The sequence below is a fragment of the Poeciliopsis prolifica genome, unplaced genomic scaffold (assembly GCF_027474105.1).
Source record: "Poeciliopsis prolifica strain line A6 unplaced genomic scaffold, Auburn_PproV2 SCAFFOLD027, whole genome shotgun sequence".
Classification (NCBI taxonomy): Eukaryota; Metazoa; Chordata; class Actinopteri; order Cyprinodontiformes; family Poeciliidae; genus Poeciliopsis; species Poeciliopsis prolifica.
In genome coordinates this window covers 4,679,573-4,698,615 of record NW_026562402.1, presented here as the reverse complement: position 1 = coordinate 4,698,615, position 19,043 = coordinate 4,679,573, and the positions used below count along the sequence as shown (strand labels likewise).

The window sequence follows — 19,043 nt, the reverse complement described above, 5'->3', positions numbered from 1 at the left end:
GAGAAAAACTCCAGAAAACCCCTTTTATTGGCACATTGTATTGTTTGAAAGGAGGTCACGCCACTCACAATATGGCGCTTGCGCTGACGCACAGACAGGGTCAGCAGCACTAGCAAGGCGCTAACAGGACGCGGCTTTTCACGCTCCGCTCTCTCCCGCTCTCAAAACACACGGATGACGTCTTTTCCTGTGATGGGGAAAAAAAAAATCACGTTATTTCCGGTAAGGATCCGGATCCATGTACCCAGGGAGCAGAAGTGACTCGTTCTGCCGCAGCCGTCCGAGATGCTCCGAAAAGGAGGCTTGTGCAAAACTCTGACGAGTGTGAGACGGATGTGTGACTGGTCAGGCTCCTGGTTCAACCTGGCGGTCGAGAGCTATCCCGTGGTTTAGAGGAAACCTCGGAGTTTCCCTTCCAGAAAGGAGAGGTGAGGCTTGCTCTTTTTTTTTTTTGTCCACCTGCAAACTTTATTTATAACGAGCACTCTGTTTACATCAGTGAATTGCAAATCAATCGAGACAGAAAAATGATTGGAGGTTATAATAACAGGGAAATAGCTTGAACAAGTTGTACAAGAGCACTATATAAAAACAGTGTGTGTGTGTGTGTGTGTGTGTGTGTGTGTGTGTGTGTGTGTGTGTGTGTGAAGGATGGACCTAAGCACCAGGCTAATGATGTGGCAGGAGCTGGCTGTGAGCTGTGGCTTCACTACGTCACATCAGAGCCTGCAGCAGGTGTGGAAGCTGCTTCTTCTCTGTCTCATCTGCAGAGTCTGCTTCAGGCTGGGTCAGTGTAACTGCTTCCCATGTTAATATTTGTATAATCGCACACATTTTGCTTTTAATTGGCCTTTTCACACTTGTAGCCCCTATTTTTCCCTCTGAGTACCACATGAACAGGGATCCTTTGAAATCCCATAATTATCAGCTTGATTTGTCTCGTTTCTGTTACGACTGAAAAAAGAAAGTGAAGGGAAAAATGCTCAACCGATGCATCTTCACTTAATTTGAGCAGCATTTTACAATACTATTGGCTCATTAAATTATGTAACAAATCTAATGTCTGGAGTCTCTATGGGTTATTAAGAATGTAGATCTTTTTTTAATGCTTTGCTGTTTCCATCACCCAGGAGTCGCGTCAGCGGTGAAGCATGTTGCGTCCACGTTGATCGGACTGTTTGGCCTGTTCCTATTCCTGGAGTTGCACATGGTGTGGGTGCTGCTGCTCAGTGTTATCTGTTACCTCAGCCTCCTGCTCTGCAGACACTCTAGCAACAAAGGCCTCTTCCTCTCAGTCATTATCCTCGTCTATCTTCTCATTGGGTGAGAGAACAGTGCACAAAAACAGCACAGTTTATTTGTGGGGTGTTAAAACACTGTTTGAGCTCTTTGTGCTTTAGTAGGAGTCAAAAAATAATAATATTGCAATATGAAATGAGGCTTTCTGCTGTGTCCTGAATCAAATATTGCTTTACAGTGTTTATTTGTGTTGCACATTTAAAACAATAGCAGTTGACCAAAGTGCTTCATAATTACACCAACAATCACAACATAAGCACGGGCAAAAACCATAAAAACAAAACACAGAGAGATATTAATTAAACCAGCAACCCAAGCTGTATGAAAAGCCTGTGAGAACAGATGTGTTTTGAAAAGAGATTTAAAAGAAGTACTTGGACGTGTCTTGAATATGTCCACATATTTGGGAGAACATTCCTAAGGACGGAAATCTGGAAAATGTTCTCTATTCATCTCTATTTATCTTCCATGAACTGCATTCATATGCATCTTCAGTAAATCTGTGTTTATCTGCTGTATTTTTCTCTCTCTCCCTCTCTGACTATCATGTAAGTTTTTCCTGACCAAGTGTAGTCTTATTTCTACTCTGACATCCAGACCGGGTCAACAACTTTTATTCGGTGATGACTGGATTTGTCCTTCGTGTCAGGGGTCAGGACATTAAACATTTAGGCTTTCTCTACTTGTACCTGCTGCTGCTTGCAGGAGAGCAAACCGCTTCCACCAAAATGAAATTCATCACGCTTAAAAAAATGGCAGATGTCACTGCTGCCTTTTCACGTTTTCGCGACTGTTTTTCTGTTTTCTCTCTGTCTGTAGCTGAGTGAAGCTCACAGCCCAGGTTTCAGCAAGTAGACTGAGTGGTTGGTGCTTCGTTTGTGCTGCTTTGGTATCTGAGATATTAAAAAAATATATTTTTTAAGTCTTCCAGTCGTTAATCAGCTAAGATACCATTAAAATTGTCTTTAGGGCAGCTTTTGTTTATGAGATAGTATAAATTGAGCTTTCAACTTGTATCCTCTTCTAAAGGTTATTTAGCTGTGTGGAAATAAATTGTCTGAAGTTGAAAGTGCAATATGTAGAATAGAGATTCCTTTGAAAGCTTGAAGGAATTGTCTTCTTGATTTATTTCAGAGAGTTGCATTTTTTCGACATGGGAACCTGGAATAAAATACGAGGTAAGTACAAAATTATTCATATCCGTGAGAAATTTAGTTTCAAAATGATTTGTCAATGTCTCTTCTGACTGTAAGTGACATAGTGAAACACAGAGCCAGAGTCCAGAAGTGAATCTCAGAGAATGGGTGAGAAATGTAAGTTTACAGTAATGGCAATGATCTCAACGTGAAATAGTAAACATTTTTACGTTATATTTGTCATTAAGCTGCAAACATAATTGTAGTATGAAGCTGACTTTTTTAAAATTGAAATATAATTTTATTATTATAAGTACCCAGTTGGAACAAGATATTTATACACACTAATCAAGATACCAGATTACAGGTTCCCATCGCTATCAGTTTCTGCTAAATTGTAAAATACCACAGTTTGTAAAACAGTTCATTCTGAAAGGAGAGTCATTCTGACAGTGTGTTTGTGTCAGGTTCTCAGATGGTGGTGTCCATGAAGGTCATCTCGCTGGCCTTCGACCTCGACAGGAGAAAAGACAATAACCTGCCAGGCCCTGCTGAGTTCCTTGGCTATGTCTTCTTTGTGGGTACTGTTGTGTTTGGTCCATGGATCAGCTTGTCAAGTTACAAAAATGCACTTGATGGTCCAAAACTGGTGAGTTTTTTTTTTAAATTCTTATTTACATCTCTGTTTATGTTGGTGATTGTCATATTCGGTGATGAGTCAATGGTTCATTTCTCAGAGCTACCTGTGGCTGTCCAGTTCCCTTGTCAGACTCGTGAAAAGTCAGATTTGTCTGCTGGTGTCAACCTGCATCGCTCCATATCTTTTCCCTTTGTTCCTGCCAGTATATGGGAACTCTGTCACACAAAAGTAAGTCCTGGATTTATATAAATCCTGTTGGTCTTGTCCAAAGCAATAGCTTTAAAAATCTCTATTTTTTAAGGAACACTGTGTCTGTCTCTTTCTGCTTCCAAGATGCAATTGAACGGGGTAAGGCTTCAACATGACATATTCAGTAGCATCAAATTTTCGTTCAGTTTGACACTATGATGATAGGACACCATTGTCCAAAGGAATCTCATTTCACAGTTTAGTGAACATTTTTTAACAAAAAAAAAGTTAGTTGCCATGAATGCTGCTGTGTGTGTGGAGTAAAGCCGACACACGGAGAGAAAGAAAAGAAAATAAGTGGTTTTTTGTTTTTCACCTTTTTGTCAGCATTATGCTCCCTTTGCTGTGGTGCTCTGTAATTTCTGACAGTTCATTGAACTGCACTGCCTCTTTGATTTGTTGAACATCAGGACATAACAACTGTCAAACGGGAAAAAATATTATAAAGTAGTTCACAAACTGCATGACCGACATAAAAAGGAAATGTGTTTAGTCCTCACTTGCATTTTCATTGAATCGATCAGAATCCCTTGATAGATTTCTATCAAGGGAGAAAACACATTTTACGTATCCAAGTATCGGCAATTTTCTTGGCTTCATTTTAAACCATATTTGACAGAAGTCGGATAACAAATAAGGGAGCTACAACCATTTTTGTGACAGATTCATGCTCATCCTGCATCAGAATGGTATGGTTCATGGACAATGCATAGTAATGGCGCCTGAAGTCGCTGTCCAATCCAGTAAGCAATCGATCAATCAAGCTTATCTGCAGCAAATTTCAGCAACAAAGCAGTTCAAAGTGACTTGCATCATAATAACACAAACATACAGTCATCAGACACCATGTTAACCTCCTTGGTGTCTCCTTATGGCTTTATATTACTTTAACCAGAGCATCCTTCATTGCTAAGCTCAGTATCTCTGTCTTGACTATCTGTGCTTTGACTTCCATTGGCTTATCTTCGAGTGTGTTGATTTTCTCATTGTTAGTGGATATACTCCGGTAGATTTCACTTTTTATTTCTTGCAATGCAGTTTTTATGTCTTCTTTAATTTCTTCTTTTAATTGTTGGAAGTCTTGTTCGTTTCCATTTTGGAATTTGTGTAGTTCAGTCTGTATAGCTTGTAGCATCAAGCTGACGTTTTCCTTGCGATGTTGCTGATCGTCCATTTTTACTGGTGTATTTCTACAGTGGAGGCCACAGTGGAGGCACAGCCAATTCATGCAAATTATGGATACATTAACATTTCTTGTGCTTACTGGAGTTCTGGATGCTACTTTTTGGTTTTTCTTCATTTTGTGTGCTGTGATTTTTGTACATTTTCTGTCTTCAATTTTTTATAAAATCTTGGCCACCTCTCCGTCTCTGCCTCACTGCGTTTGGGTCATCCACCAGAACCCACAACATGACAAGGCCTTACCCTGATATTAAAAAGAATCTTTCTTTTACCAAGAATCAAGCCATTTCTCTTCTTATTCTGTCCCAGATTTCTATGTTTTTCTTCCTCTTTGGCGTTTTACCAAAATGTCACAAATATTTACTCCTGCATTTTTTGTCCAAGTTGCAACAACTACAAAAACAAACTATTAAAAGGAAGTGAAAAACATAGATGTTGGGGTTTACATTAGCACTATTTTTCAGCTAATTTCTTTCATTTTACTTTAGAGTAGATGACCTTAGTGTTTTTATTAACTATTTTACTTCTGCAAAAACATTTTTGGAAATGAAAGTATTGTTAGATTTTCTGTGCTTCACTGATTTCATTTTAAGTTCCTGAACGTCAAGTGTTTGACGTTGAGGAAGACGAAGGCTAGCTGAACATATGTGTCCCGTACAGGTGGCTGCGTGCTTATGAGACTGCAGTGTCCTTCCACTTCAGTAATTACTTTGTGGGTCATCTAAGTGAAGGCACCAGCATGTTGGCAGGAGTGGGTTTCACAGAAGAAAAAGACAACATCCAATGGTAACTTTCACTGAGCTTCGCTACTGGGCTTATCTAATTTATAGTGGAGTATTTGTGAAAAGACAAACTCAGTAAATGGAGATTGGATCTATTTCTAATCAGTCTTTGGATTTTTTTGTGCAGGAATATGAGGATAGTGAAGCCCCTGAGCGTGGAAATGCCTCGCTCCATGGTGCTGGTCGTGATATCCTGGAACATCCCAATGTCTCAGTGGTTAAAAACCTGTGGGTCATGGCCTCCCTTATTCAATACTACTAGATATTATTGTTGAAATCAAACACACCCATTTTTCAAACCAGTGTAATGGTGAATATGTTTGGCTTCATGGTTTAACTGTCTTTTGATAGATAATCAAGATTGTTAATATGTAATTAACTATCTTGACTCAGGATTAAGATGGTTCTAATTCTGCTGAATCACTTAGTAGCTTCTCATTTGTCTCAGATTTAGAATTCACATCTGTTGGAAGGCAAACAGAGCTCTGTTTGTTAATAATTGGTTTGAATGTGTTCTCTTTCTTTCTCAGATGTGTTTAAAACCTCCATGAAACTAGGAACCTTCCCTGCAATCCTTGTGACATACACAGCCAGCGCCCTCCTCCATGTCAGTCACAGAGGCATTTTTCTTTATTCACAAGTCTCTGGTGAATGAGATGGGTGAAACTAATTCCATGCATAAAGCTATGGATGTTTGTGTGTGTGTTTTACTTGAGGTTTTTGTCATCTTCCTGGGCTAGCTAATTTTACTGGGATTAATAAGTTAAATTTTTTCCTAATGCAAAACTTTTACAGGAAGGGCAAAAGTCTGTGAGACTGTAACCCGGCGTTTACATAAGCAGGAGCCTTCACTCTATGAATTAGAATATGACATATTAAATAATTTCTGAAACAGTACATCATTTTAACTCTGGTTTTCTCATGGATTCCTTTTGCATTAAAGGGTTAAAAACTGAACATTTCTTCGAATGTAATTTTCATTTTGTATGCTAGCAGACCAGAAGACTTCAATTCAGACAGCTTCTATTTAGTCAATTTTATTCCATCGATCCAAGGATACATACATGTGTGTGGATACATACATAAGTGATAAAAATATAGAAGCAAAATATAACTTCAGTCTGTTTGTTTCTTAAAGGAAGTTGCTGAATAGTTAAGGTTGTTTTGTGCTGTTGTTTTCTTCAGGGCCTGAGTTTTCACCTGGGAGCTGTTCTGCTCACACTGGGATTCATCACATATGTTGAACATGGTATGTAATCATCTGGCAGCCACATAAACTCAGAATACACTAATCGTCTTCATCTGAAATGAGCTTCTGCGTACAGGAAGAAATACTTGTACTCATGACCCAAAGGTCATTGTCCGGGTCTTGGGTTGTTGAGTTGTTTTGGGGCTTGTTTATTATTTTTATGTTCCTTAGTCTCTTATTTTGATTAGATCAGCCTTGTTTCTATTTTGGTGCCATTTTTTTTTTGTCTCTTCAGCCTGCCATCTGCTCTTTCCTCTCACACCTACTACCTGTTAGTCAGTTAATCCCTTGTCCCAATATTCACACTCCTAGTATTTATCCATTGCTCTCATTCCTCCTTAATGGTTCCTCCTGTTTAATCCCATTACGTACCTCTTCACCTTGCTGGCTTTTTGTTTCCTGACTCTGGAGGTTTTTTTTTTTTTTTTGTTCTGCTCTGGCTCCCTGCTTTCCCTGTAAATTTTGTCAGTTTTTGTTTAGCTATTTTATTGAACTTTCATCACCACTCTGTACCTTTTCCTGTCTGCTTCTTTAGCATTCAACTCCCTTCTATACTCAAATTAGTATTAAATGTAATTATTCTAAGTATTCTGCTATTACACATTTTTCCTTGCTGTCCCTTTACCTCATATTCCTAAAGTCCAGGACATTTCTTTTGCATAAATAAAATGCCATTTCCTTTTAGCTAATTGATGAATTAATGATTACCTTTTTTTGCCGCTTGTCAGTTCTGAGAAAGAAGCTTGCATACATCCTTAGTGCCTGCATTCTGTCCAGGCCCTGTGCATCTGACTGCAGCCATCGACACAAGAAGGTGCGGCCCCATTGTTTTTATTATTGCTGTTAAATTAACTCAAACTTGTTTATTTCCAGTTTTTGCTCTACTCTCTAGAATGCTTGGGTGCTGTTGCTGAATCTAGTGTTCAGTTTACTCGTCGTCTTCCATCTCACCTACTTGGGCTCCATGTTCGATCCTGGGTCTGATGAACAGGAAGTAGAAGAGGTAAACAATTCTGATAGATTTGCATGTGGTCTTGATGATGGTGATGAAGAAAAACAGTCGCATTATTTTCTTTTCATTTCTTTGTATTGCTAAATAATAATCTAGACAGATAACTTCCGCATTAACTTTTTAGTCTAAAGGTCTTTTATGTCGCTTTAATAAATAAAGAACTTTTACCTAAGAAATGTATTTAGAAATTAGGAGAGTGGAACCCTGACTTTATGTACAAGTCAGCTTTTTGTTGACACTTTAGAATTGCTGAGGGGAAGAAACACAATGTCATTTTTCTTTTCTATATCTGATGAAACGGCAGAACACAGAAATTTAAAGTGGACATCTCAGCCAGGACTGACCTCCATCCACGTTTTGGAAGAGAATTCAATTAGTACATGCTGTTCAAAACAAAAGACCAAATAGTGACACGCCTGTCCTAACTTTCAAATTCTTAATGCCAATGCTCTGACATTGAGGAAAGAATATCCTGGCACATTTTACTATGCAAGATCTACACTGACCACCAGGTCTATCGAGTGTATTTACTCTTTTTCAAACATACTTGATTTGTACACAGAATGAAAGCACAACAGTCTTCTACTCCTTGGAGAAAAGGCTGAGATCTGAATAAAAGTGTAACTGTTGTAATTTCTGTTTAAGGGCTACGCAGCGATGCATACCATTCAGAGGTGGTCTGAACTCAACTGGGCAAGCCACTGGATCATTTTTGCTTGCTGGGTTTTCTATCGTTTAATTCAGTGAATTGTCCATCATTAAAACTATTTTACACAAAAATGTTTCCATGAATTTTGATTTATTTGTTTTTTTTTTGTATCAACATGCATCCATGTGACTGAAATAAACAATAAAAACGAGGTTCTGTAATGAGCATGAATTGTGTAGTTCACATCTGAACTACACGAAAACTTAACACACAAATATGTTACGTTTCTAAAACTACTGTAAATGATAATGACCTAAACTTGCAAATCCTTCATCATGTCGTCACAGTTTATTTTCTTAAACTGGTCCTGTTCACCAAATGTTTGCATGCTTCTTTTATTATATTTTGCATATTATGGTTTTGTTGTATGTGTGTGTGCAATTTTTAGTCCATGAGTATTTCTGTAAATGTTCAGTCTTTGAGATAATGTAAACAATAAAAGTGTCCTGTAAAAGAGTTCACATTCTTTTTTGCTTTTTAGTTAACTGTATTTATATAGAGCCATTTAATTTTATTCCTGGTGAGACCACGCACAAGTTCTGTTCACTCAATCATTAAGAAATAAGTAGGTTATTAGGTATGTATAAAAAGATTTAATGCCCAATGATGCAGTGTAAAGGGTTACTTATATATATGATGATGATTTGGGGCTTTCATACTCGGACAGAGCAACACTCCAGATATGTTTTTTATTGCATCTTTAATATTTGTTATCCTTGTAATGTGTAGATTTACAAATCAGTTTTACATATGGTCAGATTGCTAAATATTAATGTAGTATTATGTCAATAAAGTTAAGCATCTCCATTTTGTAATGTGTGTTCTGGTTACTGCTGCAAAAGTAGAAGTTTGTGATTGTTTTGTGCTGCTATCCAGAAGTAAAGCTTTAGAAAACCACTGACTGTTTTGTCTTCCCCTGTTGAGGTACGAGATCGCTTCGGTACGACCTCTCAACCAGCCCTTTTCCTTCGTTCATCTCGAACGAGCCAATAGCAGGGCGTCTTTCCTGTCCTTCTGCTTTTGGACCAATCAGTTGGCTAAGAGGTGCAGCTCATCCAATCAGCAACTGCCAAGATCCGAGCTGGAGGGCGGTCTTCGCCACTGGCGTTTTAATGTATTTTGGCGGTTATGCGGAAAACATGGCGCAAATTTCGAAAGGTACTGTATCACGAGTGTTTAACTGTATTTTCTGGGTGTCCTTCGCTCGGAAATTGCAGCGTGAGGGTTCTTGTTATTCTGCTGACCGTCTTTGCGACAGGACTTTACTGTCAACTTTGTTCTTGTGATGCAGAGTCTCTTCTCCGTCGCGACTGCTGAACGAGTGCAATTACTTGCGCTTCTTCACGAATTCGGTTGTCCAGTTTTAGTGGGATTGATGGTGCGCGTTTGAAGAAGCATGTAGCCATTTGTGTGGGAGATTGTTGTGAAAGGAAGAGGGACAGGACGGCCAGAGCTGCACGCGGGAAAGCGATTAAATGTCCGCGGATCTGGACTTGGACGAGTCATTTAGCTCATCCAGAACACTAAACACAAATATTTCCCCCCAAAATAACCCTAAATAATGAGCTGTGTGTTTTCTTCAAAAAGCCAGGAGACACATGTTCAAAAACAAAAGCAAACGATGTACCCAGGGTTCTGCTTTTCAATTACACTGAAACTTTGCGTTTTTAAGTCCATCTTTATTTATTTATTTATTTTTTGCATCGCCAGATTGCTGCGTCCCTTGCAAGATAACTGTGGATGAGCTGGAGACGCTTTGCCGTGGGGAGAGGCTGTACTGTCAAGAGCTTAATGTCAACAGAGCCAATGTTAATGACTATGAAGTGGAGTTTCTCTGTGATTACAAGAGGACCAGGGAGGTATGGGATTATTATTTTACCAATAAATATAACTGGTTCTGTACATTTTTCAGTTTTTTTATGCCAAGAAATAAGATGCATTCTCTTAATATTGTTTTTTTTATTAACTGATATTCAGAGGATATAGTTTAGCCAGGTTTTACTAATACATGCATTCCTTTTTTTATTTTTAATATTGTTTGCTTCACCAGACTTATTGCTAAAGTGTGCCTGGAGATAACGACTGCAATTTATTTTCTGAAGATCTGTGTGTTATCTTTCCCACGCCTTTTATTTTGAAACCAGTGTAGGAAAGCACACTGTTAGTTATTCCGACACTATGCTATGACTGAGCTTAGCTATGCTGTAAAGCAGCAGTATCAAAAAACAAGTTATTAGAACAATGAGTAATTGAATATAAGTAATCTGAACTTGAAAAAGAAATTCCTCAATGTCTATGTTTGCATGCAAGCAGGCTGAAAAATGTTGATTTCAGTTTGTAAAATCTATTTTTATTAGAGGACTGCTCTTTAAGTATCCTTTAGAATTATAGAAATTTATTCTAATTGGATAAAAAACTCCTTTCATATTGTTGTAGACCCTTTCCAAAGTTTGAACTAGTCAAATATGTTTATACATTTCTTATCGGTCTTGGAAAGTAAAAAGGTTCTTACACCTTACACTTTTCATAAACAAACATTAGTGATGTCTCGATACCAGCGTTAAGTACTAATACTCCGAACCGATACCACTTTACACTGCAGTGCTATGCATTAAACCAACTGCATACCAAGCTATGGTGGTAATACACAAATAAGTAAAAAAAAAGAGAAATTAGATGGTGGGAGGGGGTGGAAATGTCAATAGTTTGGAGCAAAGGTGGCGCTAGACATTTTTGGTGTCCATCATTTTGACTGTGCTAAACAAAATGTAGTCCTAATATGTTTTTACCAAGACATTTTACATTGACGGCTGAATAGACAATCCACTGTGTCCTCATCGAGCTGAACACATTGAACTTTTTCTCTGGAGTGATAAAAGCTTTGAAATGTAACATCTCACCAAATGTAGTAATCAGAAGACAACAAGACTGCAAGCGTTGTCCTCACTGGAAGAGTAATCCCACATTAGTGGTTCAATTCGAGATGGGGATGATAAAAGTTGGCCACTGTGAGGTAAAAAAACAAACAAAACACAGCTTCCAGGGTTGGCAAGGCTGAATCTGTGTTCATATAAAGTGCCTCAAGGCATCTGTTGTGAATTGGCAGCATATAAATATATTAAAAAATTGTATTGAGTCATCTCTCTTTAACTTGATGAAGGATGTGTAGATCAGTCTTTGGGAAGACTGAAGTTTTTATGCGTTTCAGGGAGAAGAGTTCTACTTTGTTAAGTGGAAAGGCTTCCCTGCATCTGTCAATACGTGGGAACCCAAAAGAAACCTCAAATGTCCAAAGCTAATGAAACTATTCCACCTGGACCTGGATCAAATTCTGAAGAGCCAAAAGAGGCGTGGCCTCCCCAAGAGGTTGGATAAAGAAACTGTCCTGATGCTGATTCAGAAAGCCAAACTTCGTCTGAGTCTGCATCAGTGGGAAACCCATTTAAACAAGACTCGCAATCACCCGGGACGCATTTTTGTCATAAACGAAGTGGACCAAGATGGCCCTCCGAAACACTTCACCTACATTAACAACTACAAAGTTGGTCCAGGCATTGTGATCAACGAAATGGCTGTCGGCTGCGAATGCAGGGACTGCTTGAACGAGCCGGTGAACGGCTGCTGCCCGGGGGCCTCACTCCATCGAATGGCCTACAACGACAAGGGTCAAGTGCGGATCCGGCCAGGACAGCCCATCTACGAGTGCAACTCTCGATGCAACTGTGGTCCTGACTGCGCCAACAGGGTGGTGCAGAAAGGTATCCAGTTCGACCTGTGCATCTTTAAGACGGAGAACGGCCGGGGCTGGGGCGTCCGCACGCTGCAGCACATCAAGAAGAGCACATTTGTCATGGAGTATGTTGGAGAGGTGAGACCTGCTCAGATGTTATCTTCTTTTAGATCACTTGTTTTTTCTTTTTCTTTTTTGTGCCCTGTGTGTTGCTCACTAACTACAGCTTAGCTAATAGTTCTATTCTTGATGTGATGAAATGAAGGTATTCTAAAAAGAGCTGTTCTGTCAACAGTTGCAGCTCAACAAAACTAGGTTGGTGTTTAGTTTCCTGTTTGTGTTGCGGTGAAGAGACCTGCAGTCACTGACCTTATTTATGTAAGGTCAGTGTTTCCCTGCCCTGGTCATTACGGCACCCTGCCCTGCATGTTTTAGGCGTTTCCCTGCTTCAACACAACAGAACTGCACTCGTCTGAATCACGTGTTTAAAACGGAGAAACATCTACAGCAGTGGTACCCAAAGTGGGTCCTCCAGGGCCGGCATCCTGCATGCTTTTGTTCTCTCCCTGGATTAAAGCACCTGGATCCTCCTGTTTTGTGTTAGAGTGCAGAACAGCTGATCAGCAGGGAGCAGAAGGGCGAAGAATGGTGCAGCAGCTCAGAAAGGCAGAAAGAAGCAAAACCCTGCAGGGCCTTAAAACCAAACGATCTTCAAAACGAATCAAATGTATGTGAAGTCCATGGAACTGAATGAGTCTCAAAGATATATGTGTGCAATAAGATTCACAGGCCTACAACAACATTTGTAAGTGTATGACACAATTCACAAATGTGTATAACACGATGCATAAAGTGTACCTCAGGATCCACATATGTGCTGCAGTTTCTCAAATTTAAATGGCCTGTACTTGTTTAACGCTTTATCAAATCCAGCCGACCCCCAAACTGCTTTACACTACATTCACCCATTCACACACTGGTGCCACCGAGTCCTCTGATCACCACTATTGGTCAAATTTACAGGTTTCAAACTGCATACAAATCCACAACACAAATGAGATGACACGTTCAAGGCTGTTGAAGACCTGCGACATCTGAGAATTGTAATTGTAATGCTGCATTGAAGGCAATTGAAAGGCTTGGATATCTGAGCGTTATCAGATTTAATGGAAATAATTCAGTCTTTTTGGCTTGGCCCAGTGGCACAAAACCACTACAGTAAAGACACGCACGTCCGTCAAAGTTACTGGACTCTATAAATGTTAACTTTGTAGGCTGCACTACTGAAATATACCAATTTAGATGAAAATGTTCTTTTTCTGGAAAAATAAAAACTCAGTGAAAACCAACAAAAGCAGCAGCACAATCTTCTACACAATGGTGTAGCCTCCATCATGGGTCAGAGTGCACACAACGTGGTACATCTTCCTTATGAAGTTTGCTTTTTTTTAAAGGTTTTATTGGCTCCATGTGTCATAATTACAAAATTTGGATCTCATATTTATGAGATGATGTACAGTTTGGCAATTTGCCCACTCTATTATTCTTGTGCAGTTTGGAACGTGTAAATTTCAGAAACTGTTTACACACATGTGAATCTTTAGGCCTGCGTCTTTGCGTTGTGTTACTTGTTCCATCGTTTCCTCAGATCATTACAACAGATGAAGCAGAGAAGAGGGGCCACTTTTATGATTGCCAGGGCTCCACGTACCTCTTTGACCTGGACTATGTGGAAGATGTTTACACTGTGGACGCAGCTCACTTAGGAAACATTTCCCACTTCGTCAATCACAGCGTAAGTGTCTGCAGAGTGTGTTCACTACACGGTCCAAACATTTTTTAGTACCTCTGTCTGCCGAACGAATAACTATAAGTGAGTGCCAGGGGCATAATTAACAAAATTAGTAATTGAGATCAAAATTACTATGTCGGGGCACTACTTTATTTGAATTAAAATTCCTCTTGTCATTACACAAAGAACAACAAAGCTTGAAAATGTTAACTCTTGAACAGCAAAGAAGATATAAGTATATTGACAACATAATATGAAACTCCAATAGAAACTCTCGGGATGTTCGTGACAACAGAGCAACAGCTCTGAGGTAGAAACTGTTATTTAGTCTGTTTGTTCTTGTCTTTATTGCCCTGAAACGCCGTCCTGAAGGTAAGAAGAGGTGGTGGTCGGTCGGGGGGTGAGGGATCTCTGGTGACGCTGTGGACATAGTTGTCTTGTGCTCATTTATAAAGCTACCCTTATACTAAGCTACAGAGCTGGAGCGCTGCTGTAATCCATGTGTTGTGTCAGTATTGGTCCCCTGAAAAGTGGTGAAAACCTGGATATGTACAGGGAAAAGAGGGTGTTTGGTCACTCCTTTGTGCTAATAGCACCCAATATTTGTTAACAGAAGTGGTGGAAGTGAGATCATTGTTTAGCACAAAAAATTTATCTTGCCAGAAAACATGGCGCCAGGTAGTAAAACAATCAATTAACCGACTAATAATTAATTATGAGGGGCATTTGACCCCTTATAATTAAGGGGGGGATCTATTATTAGAAGCTTTATTCTATTACAATAATAGAATTACAACAAATCCAAACCTACAGCTGCAACTGTGTTATGTATACAAATAAAATGCATAATGCACACTTTCTCCATTGCTGGTTAATTCTTTATAGACAAAATGCATCTTCTTCACACAAGCTCATTTTAGTTCCATCAACAAATCTCTTTCTATGGTCTGTTCTACGTCTGTACGACCATTAAAAAAACCCTAATTTGTATAAAAGTAGAGAAATTGATTTTCTCTCATCATTGTCAGCATCTATGTTATACGATGCAGATTTAATGACAAATCAACTCATTAAATCTGGGCTGCGATGCTCAATGTATATCACTTAATTGTGTTTGTCTGTTCATGGTTGTATCAGGCTTTGAGATTTTCATTTTGGTTAGTCTTAAACCTTTTTAATATTATAGTTTTAGCTGCTTAATGTTAAGAGCAACTTGCAGTTAAAATTTAATAGCCATTTACAAAATGGTATTATGTAAATGCGGTACGGTTTTTCAAAATACGTAAAAGCATTTCTTCTTGTGTTTGAGCCTGAAAATCTTTTCTGTTTATAGTGTGACCCAAACCTGCAAGTCTTCAATGTGTTCATTGATAACATCGACGAGAGGCTTCCCAGAATCGCTTTATTTTCAACTCGGGCGATTCGTGCTGGAGAAGAGCTGACGTTCGACTACAAGATGCAACGTAAGTGTTACTCACGTTTGTATATTCTGTTATAGATCATTGAAGTCTGCTTTTGGGAAAGAAAAAAAACAAAAACCTCCGACTTTCTTCGCGAGCCTTGCTTTCTTTGTTTCTAGTTGATCCAGTGGACACAGAAAGTACCAAAATGGACTCCAGTTTCAGTCTAGCAGGACTCCCTACCTCACCAAAGAAACGGATTCGAGTGGAGTGTCGCTGTGGATCAGAATCATGTCGAAAGTACCTGTTTTGACAGAGGCCTGCGCTGAATGTTACCTTAAAAAGAGCAATGACACCTGGAGTTATTTTTTTAAATTTTTTTTTTTTAAGTTTAAAGTTTTTTTAAATTTTTTTTTATTTCTTTTATGTTCACATGACAATGTTTTAATTCACTGTGTAGTTGTTTTCTACCTTAAACTGTAGCTTCTGTTAAATGTTTGATTCTGCTTCTGTCTGCCTTTACAACTGAGTATTTTTAACCCTGCTTTAAAATGCAGTTTTACAGACAGTCAGTCTGAACAGCAATTATAAATGTTCTTCTGAGAGCAGCGACAGAGACCAAATGAAACAAACTTGAATTTCATCCCACCTGTTACGCTGTAGCTGTTTTGATTTTGGCATCCGTCGACAGATTTGCTGAAGCGTAAATTCACAAACAGTTGGAAGCTCTTACATTTGTGCTTGAAATGTTTTTGGACTTTAGGCATGAATTGAATGCACTTTTATTTTTATAGTGCTCTCACAGGTTTGATGGTCCTGTGAGTTGAGGACAGCATTTTTTTTCTAGACTAATGATGACAAACTACTCATCTATTTTGTCAGCTGCATTATGTTATGTTGATTACATTCTTCTAAAACTCGCGTCTACAAACTTCAGCTCATGTCCCGTTATTTTGTGTATATTGTATATTTTTATTATGTTGTTGGTGCCCATGCTGTGTAGCAAGTACACAACATGTACAAGTACTTGTGTAGCATGTGTAGCATGTACATTCTGTACTTGTGTAGCATGTGTAGCATGTACATTCTGTACTTGTGTAGCATGTACTTGCTTGCATTCTGCAAGCCAGTGACGTCTATCAAGACACTGGCTTGCAGAATGATGTGGAAAAACCTGCCTTCATGCCAATATCTATGTATCTTTTGTACATATTTGTAGTAAAGATGCGACTGCGTGCTTCGGTGTAAGAAAAAAAAAGTATATTTAAGAGACTGTTTCTGTACCAAATTTGTCTAAAATTAATCTTCTCATGTTAAATTCTATTCATTAGGGCTGAAACAATTATTGGGTTTAATTGTGAAATAATAACGACATGCTCCATTACGCTTTCGGTTTAATATAATTGCCAATGAAGTTCACTTCTGGTACTTTATTACTCTGTACATTATATACGTAACTACAATGCTGGAAAAATATGCTACCAATATTGAATTGCATAAGGGCCTTTTAATTAAAGTAAAATAATTAAATAAAATATATATATATAAATAAGATTGCATTTTCAACACAGAAGTGAGCAAACTGAATATATTGAAAGTTTACAGACAATATGTTCACAAAAATTAGCAATTTCTTTTTAAAAGGTCTCTTTGGCATACTGAGCTGAATTAAAACCAGAGTAAGTTTATGAAGAAAACTAAACTGAGTTGCAACAAGCAGAAACTCCATGCAGTCGTGACATAAAGTTTATAAATTTCACTGCACTGCTGCACACACTGTTGATAAGTAAATGGTTTCTTCTTGCTGCTCGCTGGCAAAATGTTATTCACTTAAACCTTTTCAACAAAGTCCCGGTTTTAGGTTTTCTACAGAAGACAAGAAGTTGAGACGACCGCTAAAGTTCTTAAACCCATTTATTAGCAAAGCGTCTTTTAAAAAAAAAAAAAAAAAAAAACCCAAGCTTTGAAATAAGTTGTGCTTCAGTTTTGTCTCAGCGGCATTCTTAGGTGAGATGACCTTTGCCGACAGAAAAAACAACCTCAGAAATTGTTGCTGACACCTGTTAGAATGTCAAAGTATGTAAATGGGCTTCCCCAGCGCTTACTGCTGTTAAAGTTTCCTCTTCAAAAGAGCGGTGTGACATTTTGCACTGATAACTTGAGTTGACAAAAAAAACCTGCTCTGGCTGAAGAGATGCAGTTTCCAACACAGACATGGTGTAAAAACGTAAATTAGTTACAGAAAATGCAAATGTTTCGTTTAGCTTTTAACGTTCCAAACAATGAGGAGGAAAATAACAAGAAGATTTTTTTTTTTTTTTTGCTAATTATGACATTTAGTATGTGTGGTATTGCACTTTTTAAATATGTTTTATACTTTTTATTTTTCTTTTACTCCATCCATCCATCCATTATCTTACAAGCTTATCCCTCGTTCCTCTGGGTATTGGTAATTATCTCCAGTGGGCAACGGGTGAGAGGTGGGGTCACCCTGGACAGGTGAGGTCGTTGACATGTAACCTGAACAACAGTGGCCCCAGGACCAATCTCTGGGGTACTCCATGGCACACTCTTCGCTGGGACACTGCACCATTTACTCACGCACACTAGAAGCGTCCGGTTTGGTGAATCTTGTTCATTGGTAAGTTGTACCCTATTGTTGGCACCATATGATTAAACATGTCAAAAGCCTAAAGTTTAACTGTAAAATGTCTAAAAATATCTTATTTTCTCCATTCTTATGGATGGATAAATAACAACGTGCAGTTTCAGTCAAATTAGATCTGAAGTCAAATTGCATGGGTTTGTAACAAGCCTCGTTTAGCAACCATATTACAAATGTAGTTACTCCAAACAACTAATAGCTTGTTTGTCCTTTGCTAACCAGTGTGAACTGTTTGGTTAGCACAGCTTCAGGTGTGTCTGGGATTTGACATCACTGTAGGCTTTGTAGGAGGTTTTGGGTGAACAAGTATGAACAATAACTGAACAACGATGTCCTTGACATGAATATCTGACCCCCTTAAAAACTATGCAATGTTCAAAATCTTTTAAAAACATTAGTTTTTTTAATCTAAACCTTTTAGCTGGACTTTTGCTTCCTCAATAGAATTTTACCTGGTGGTGAGATTAAAGATGACGTTACCTGCCTAAAGGTGTGAATAACTTTGGTCTTAAATGTATATTTTAATATGTCAACAGTTACATTAAACATTTTTACATTTAGGAGAATTTATTTAATTTTTTTTTTTGCCAAACGTGTCTTACATTGGTTTTGTGTGTGTTTCTTTTACTTGTATCTTAATTTCCAACTATAGAAAGTATTTTTAGACTTTATATCGACAGTGAACTATTTTGCAGAAATAGAGGCTTGACAAAGGGATAATTCATGCAAGCCTCACTAATAAGAAAGCACATAAAAAGTAATGAAAACCATGAGAGTAGCTTGTCACGTCCTTCGCTAAACCCCGACTGTTCATGAGGTTGATTGTAAGCCGAAGGGTCTCCTCTTGAGGTTGTGCACAACTTTATTCTCCAGTGAGGTAAATCTTGACGGCAGTCAACATCACCAAAGCAGCAACCGTGACTATAATTGACAACGTTTCTAGAACATCACTTGCCTAAATAACTGTCCTTATCCCTGTGATTAGTGCGTTTGGAGAGGATAATATGTTCCTGCATCACAGACAACATAGGCGGATGCCTGAGCTGCCACCAGACTGCTTATTGAGGCAGGTCTACATACGAATCAATCAGCACTGGAGTTCGAGTGGCCTTGGCTCAACTAGAACCATCAAATACAAACATCAACACTCTTTTCTAGATTAGAAGCCCTTTCAGCACCAAAATGTCGCATTAAACTA

The 19,043-nt window shown here is 38.6% G+C and overlaps 2 protein-coding genes across 2 annotated transcripts; both read left to right on the top strand.

Moving 5' to 3' along the window:
• The first annotated feature begins 233 nt into the window (after window positions 1-233).
• On the top strand, window positions 234-8,714 carry LOC129371786 (protein-serine O-palmitoleoyltransferase porcupine-like). The gene is made up of 13 exons (XM_055048590.1): window positions 234-428; window positions 651-787; window positions 1,131-1,323; window positions 2,434-2,477; window positions 2,903-3,084; window positions 3,173-3,303; window positions 5,167-5,292; window positions 5,416-5,516; window positions 5,819-5,895; window positions 6,474-6,537; window positions 7,266-7,351; window positions 7,430-7,540; window positions 8,195-8,714. The coding sequence occupies exons 2-13, from the start codon at window positions 652-654 to the stop codon at window positions 8,294-8,296; spliced, it is 1,353 nt and encodes a 450-aa protein (XP_054904565.1). The 5' UTR covers window positions 234-428; window position 651; the 3' UTR covers window positions 8,297-8,714.
• Window positions 8,715-9,333: 619 nt separating this feature from the next.
• On the top strand, window positions 9,334-16,448 carry suv39h1b (SUV39H1 histone lysine methyltransferase b). Its single transcript, XM_055048717.1, has 6 exons — window positions 9,334-9,416; window positions 9,969-10,117; window positions 11,467-12,126; window positions 13,637-13,783; window positions 15,114-15,243; window positions 15,360-16,448. Exons 1-6 carry the CDS (start codon window positions 9,371-9,373, stop codon window positions 15,491-15,493), a joined length of 1,266 nt encoding a protein of 421 aa, XP_054904692.1. The 5' UTR covers window positions 9,334-9,370; the 3' UTR covers window positions 15,494-16,448.
• Window positions 16,449-19,043: the final 2,595 nt, after the last annotated feature.

Bases quoted from the DNA above. Each gene is read 5' to 3' on its own strand.
- LOC129371786 (XM_055048590.1), top strand. From the start codon at position 652: ATGGACCTAAGCACCAGGCTAATGATGTGGCAGGAGCTGGCTGTGAGC. The intron at 3,304-5,166 runs GTAAGTCCTGGA...TGTCCCGTACAG, and splicing joins GGGAACTCTGTCACACAAAA to GTGGCTGCGTGCTTATGAGA. The intron at 5,293-5,415 runs GTAACTTTCACT...TTTTTTGTGCAG, and splicing joins GAAAAAGACAACATCCAATG to GAATATGAGGATAGTGAAGC.
- suv39h1b (XM_055048717.1), top strand. From the start codon at position 9,371: ATGTATTTTGGCGGTTATGCGGAAAACATGGCGCAAATTTCGAAAG. The intron at 9,417-9,968 runs GTACTGTATCAC...TTGCATCGCCAG, and splicing joins CATGGCGCAAATTTCGAAAG to ATTGCTGCGTCCCTTGCAAG. The intron at 12,127-13,636 runs GTGAGACCTGCT...TCGTTTCCTCAG, and splicing joins TCATGGAGTATGTTGGAGAG to ATCATTACAACAGATGAAGC.